Source organism: Chiloscyllium plagiosum, chromosome 16 (assembly GCF_004010195.1).
Source record: "Chiloscyllium plagiosum isolate BGI_BamShark_2017 chromosome 16, ASM401019v2, whole genome shotgun sequence".
Taxonomy (NCBI): Eukaryota; Metazoa; Chordata; class Chondrichthyes; order Orectolobiformes; family Hemiscylliidae; genus Chiloscyllium; species Chiloscyllium plagiosum.
This window is the reverse complement of record NC_057725.1, coordinates 32,206,045-32,210,419: the sequence shown is the minus strand read 5'-3', so window position 1 is coordinate 32,210,419 and position 4,375 is coordinate 32,206,045. Positions and strand designations below refer to the sequence as shown.

At 46.3% G+C, this 4,375-nt stretch overlaps 2 protein-coding genes across 5 annotated transcripts in view; one reads left to right on the top strand and one right to left on the bottom strand.

The window, feature by feature from the left end:
- The window catches only part of psmd13 (proteasome 26S subunit, non-ATPase 13), a 28,844-nt gene extending 26,842 nt beyond the window's left edge, over positions 1-2,002 (bottom strand). The window contains exons 1-3 of one of the 2 annotated variants that reach the window (XM_043705711.1): positions 1,808-2,002; positions 1,089-1,167; positions 967-1,001 (exon numbers count right to left, since the gene is read on the bottom strand). In XM_043705711.1, coding sequence (XP_043561646.1) covers positions 967-1,001; positions 1,089-1,167; positions 1,808-1,902 — 209 coding nt within the window. In that variant the 5' untranslated portion in view covers positions 1,903-2,002. The remainder of the gene's footprint in view (positions 1-966; positions 1,002-1,088; positions 1,168-1,807) is intronic. The other variant, XM_043705712.1, reaches the window with a different exon arrangement.
- Positions 2,003-2,026: 24 nt separating this feature from the next.
- LOC122557755 (NAD-dependent protein deacetylase sirtuin-3-like) overlaps positions 2,027-4,375 on the top strand; it is a 23,374-nt gene continuing 21,025 nt past the window's right edge. Inside the window, exon 1 of one of the 3 annotated variants that reach the window (XM_043705715.1) lies at positions 2,027-2,546. The gene's annotated coding sequence lies outside the window, so the exon portion shown is untranslated. The remainder of the gene's footprint in view (positions 2,547-4,375) is intronic. The other 2 variants (XM_043705716.1, XM_043705713.1) reach the window with 2 other exon arrangements.

Below are 4,375 nucleotides of genomic sequence, written 5' to 3'. Positions count from 1 at the left end.
CCTCCTCATCGCATTTCCAACACCCCTGCTGGGCACACTTTCCTCATTCCTGAAGAAGGGCTTATGCCCGAAACGTCGATTCTCCTGTTCCTTGGATGCTGCCTGGCCTGCTGCGCTTTTCCAGCAACACATTTTCAACTACAACAGAACTTTGCCAAACAATTAGAATCAGCAGCATAATTAATGCAGAAAAAAAGTGATGCTTTTAGCATAAGAGATAGGTAGTAGCGATGCAGACTTTATAGAAAAATTCTGGAATGCTTAGATACAGGTGGACTTGGGGATTCAAGCATATTGATCATTTAAGGCAGCAAGGCATTTGGGAAAGTTATTTGCAAGGCATAAGCAATCTGAAATCCCATAGGAGGTATTAAATTCCAAAGCAATAATAATTTATGCTGAATCTTTATAGAACTTTTTAGGTCACAACTATAGTATTGCATTCAATCCTGGTCACCAGAGTTTAGGAATTAAAGGAGGCACTGAAAGACTGCAGAAGTAATTTACTAAAATTTGCCCAGAAATAAGGAACTGTTCTTTTTTTCTCTTTAGAACAAAGTAAATGGGGGGTAGATTTAATAGAGATCTATTATGTTGCACAATCTTAGGTAAAATAGACAGTGGAAACCTCTTCCTATTAGCTGTCATATCAACAATGCAGCACAGATTTACAGCTTTCAGGAACAAGTGAAGCAGGAGTATGATTCTTCCAAGAAAAGCACAGCAAGTGTTTAAAAAAGGTTTGGGATTCATTGTCCCCTAACATAGTGGAAGTGGGGACAGTTAACAATTGCAAGAAAAAAAAAATCAGACAAGCTTGCTTTACAGAGATCTGGAGATGAGTACAGAATTACCCTAGGTTAAGTTTAATAGAAAGGATGGCCTGAATAGCATCTTCCACAGTGTTAATTTTTGATACAATACATTTTTAGGTTATAGATGCAATTTTAAAAATGTACTTCTTACCTGTGTTCAAATTCACTAATAAAATTCTCATACAGCTGCAAACAAAAAAGTTTTATTATTTGATGCAAAACAAGCCCCAAAAATGAATATGTTGAAAGGCATATGAAGGTTAAATCACCTACCTTGATCAGACCATCACCTGTCGCAAAGCAGGGATTTTGGACAAAGTTCTGCAGTTGAACAGTCAATTGGTGCCATAGTCTGCATTTAAAACAATTCAGGGTTACAAAGGGGAAGCATCAGAAGCAGTCAGCATCAACCGACATCGTTGAGAATTACTGAGCCCCATCCTCACACGGAGCTCCTCACCCTCACACCCGCACCCGGGGAGCACCTGAGACCCGCACCCGGGGAGCTCCTCACCCTCACCCGGGGAGCTCCTCACCCTCACCCGGGGAGCACCTGAGACCCGCACCCGGGGAGCTGCTCACCCTCACCCGGGGAGCACCTCACCCTCACCCGGGGAGCTCCTCACCCTCACCCGGGCAGCACCTGAGACCCGCACCCGGGGAGCACCTGAGACCCGCACCCGGGGAGCACCTCAGCCGGGGAGCTCCTCACCCTCACCCGGGGAGCACCTGAGACCCGCACACGGGGAGTTGCTCACCCTCACCCGGGGAACACCCCACCTCCCGCTTATCCCAAGCCCAGAGATAGCCCCCTTTACCGGGAACCCCCAGTAGAGAACAATATCGCGGCCGGCAGGGCCTGAGACAGACACCGACACTCAGGCCGTGGATTGGAGAGAAGGGCCTGGGCGGTGACTCAGCGGGACCGGGGACGGGGCGGGGGTGAGTGTTAACGGGGAGGGAGGGACAGAGGCGCAGCCGCAGGTTCTGACTTTTTGTTGTAAAGTTCCTCCATTTGCTGCCAGTCGGGGCCCAGCTCTCCGGCCTCGCTCTGCTGCTGTTGGAGGAAGCCGCTCACATCCCTCATGGTGCCGGTGTTGGGGGATACCGCTCTCTCAGGCTCGGCCTCCTGCTTCAAGGCCGCGCGGCTCCAACCGGAACCGACACCGACAACTTCCGGTACCGTAAATACCACAATATAGATCCCGGCGGTAACAGCCACCCATCCTCCCCCGATACCGGGGACGGGGGGAGGATGGGGTACCCGGTACCGGGGGTACACCGTCCTCCCCCCCTCTCTTCCCCGGTACCGGGTACACCGTCCTCTCCCTCCCCGGTACCGGGTACACTGTCTGTCCGCCCCCAAGCTGCCCCATTCAGTCAAATGGGGCACACATTCCCATCACTGATGCTTGATAACCAAAATACAAAGATGCTCAAAGAAAATGAAAACAAGGTCATAATTTATGTGAATGTTCCTGAGACATTTCTTGTTCCCCCCTCCCTCTTTCTACCAGGAAGATTAATCTTCAACCGCTCCATTGCCAAGCCTGCTGCTTGGGGAATCATTAGGACTGGCTCGGCTTGTTTCTGACGGGGCTGCTTAATGGAAAGTTACGGTATCTGAAGCCATTTCATCAGAGAAGGAATCAGACCCAGACCAGCTCTTGCTCAGAGAACATCCTTCACATCAGAATCGAGACACAACCCAGAGGCAGCACATAGGAAGAGGTAAATATCAGCAATAACCTTCTACATTGACAACTGGAGCAGAGAGTTGGGCATGTGTCCCCTAGTTACTGCTCTGCCATTCAGTAGGTGACTGATTCCCATCTCAACTCCACTTTCCTACCTTGTCCCCATATCCCTTAAATCACAGACCATAAGACCTTAATATTTCAATACCAGCAGAGGTGTTACATGGAATTCCATTTGCTGCAGTAGACCCTACTCTGGGTAAGGAGATGTACAGCATGGAAATAGACCCTTCGGTCCAACTTGTTCATACCTAAACTGATCAACTTCCATTTTGCCCATTTCTCTCTAAACCCTTCCTATTCATGTACCCATCCAAATGTCTTTTAAATGTTGTAATTTGTACCAGCCTCCACCATCTCCTCTGGCAATTCATTCCATACATGCACCTGTCTGTATGAAACATTTGCCCCTCAGGGCCCTTTTAAATCTTTCCCCTCTCACCTTAAACCTATGCCCTCTAATTTTGGATTCCCCAGCCTAGAAAAAGACCTTGGCTATTCATCCTATCTATGCCCCGCCTGAGGTTTTGTAAACCTCTATAAGGTCTATCCTCAGCCTCCAATACTCCAGGGGAAAAAAGCTTCAGCCTATTCAGCTTTGTCCTATAGCTCAAACCCTTCAATTCTAGCAACATCCTTTAAATCTTTTACCTTAGCATTCAAAAATCTATCAATTTCTGTCTTGAAATGTATACGCAATGTTGAAGCATCCAAAGCTTCACAACCCTCTGTGTGAAATGATCTCTCCTCAGCCCATCATAATTAGTCCCTTTTTCATAGACTGTGACCAAATGTTCTAGATTCTCCAGGTAGCTTTTACCCTGCCAAGCCCTTTCAGAATTTTATGAATTGAATTAGATTATTCTTTTGAACTTCAGGAAAGGTAGGCCTGATGGACTCAGGGGGGAGTCACTCATGCCAAAAATTAACCAAGTTAACCTACATTGCACTCCCAATGGGATATGTATATCCTTTCTTAGATAAAAAATACCTGCACACATTACTATCTCATAAATATCATATATTAAGATATTAAAATATCCTTATTTCTTTAATCTTGTTCCTTTACAACAAAAGTTAACATTCCATTTTTAAGAGTCAGTAGCATAGTAGTAATGTCATTGTGTTAGTAAACCAGAAACCCAGGTTAATGAATGTTCTGGGACATGAGTTCAAATCTCACCATGTGGCAATTTGGTTGATTTTCAACTGCCCTCTGTGTAATTGGGAATGGACAACAAATGCGATGCCCACATTCCATGAACAAATAAAATCAAAGATGAGTATATTTATTGTGAGAAGGATATGGAAGATAAAGAACATGGGGAAATAAATAACAGCATCTTGAAAAAATGTCCACATTAGGGAGGGCGTAAAAAGAGGGGGGGTGTAGCACTCCTAATCAAAGAGGGTATCACAGCTACAGAAGCTTCCATTGTCGAGGAAGACCTGCCTACCGAGTCAGTATGGGTGGAAATTAGGAACAGCAAGGGAGCAGTCACCTCTTTGGGGGTTTACTACAGGCCCCCCAATAGCAGCAGGGAGATGGAAGAAAGCATAGGTTGGCAGATTTTGGAAAAGTTTGGACGTAGTAGGGTTGTTGTAATGGGTGACTTTAACTTTCCCAATACTGATTGGAACCTCCTTCGAGCAGAAGATTTGAATGGAGCTGTTTTTGTAAGGTGTGTTCAGGAGGGTTTCCTAACTCAGTACGTTGACAGGCCGACGAGGGGAGAGGCCACTCTAGACTTGGTGCTCGGCAATGAGCTGGGGCAGGTATCAGACCTTGTGGTGGGAGAGCAT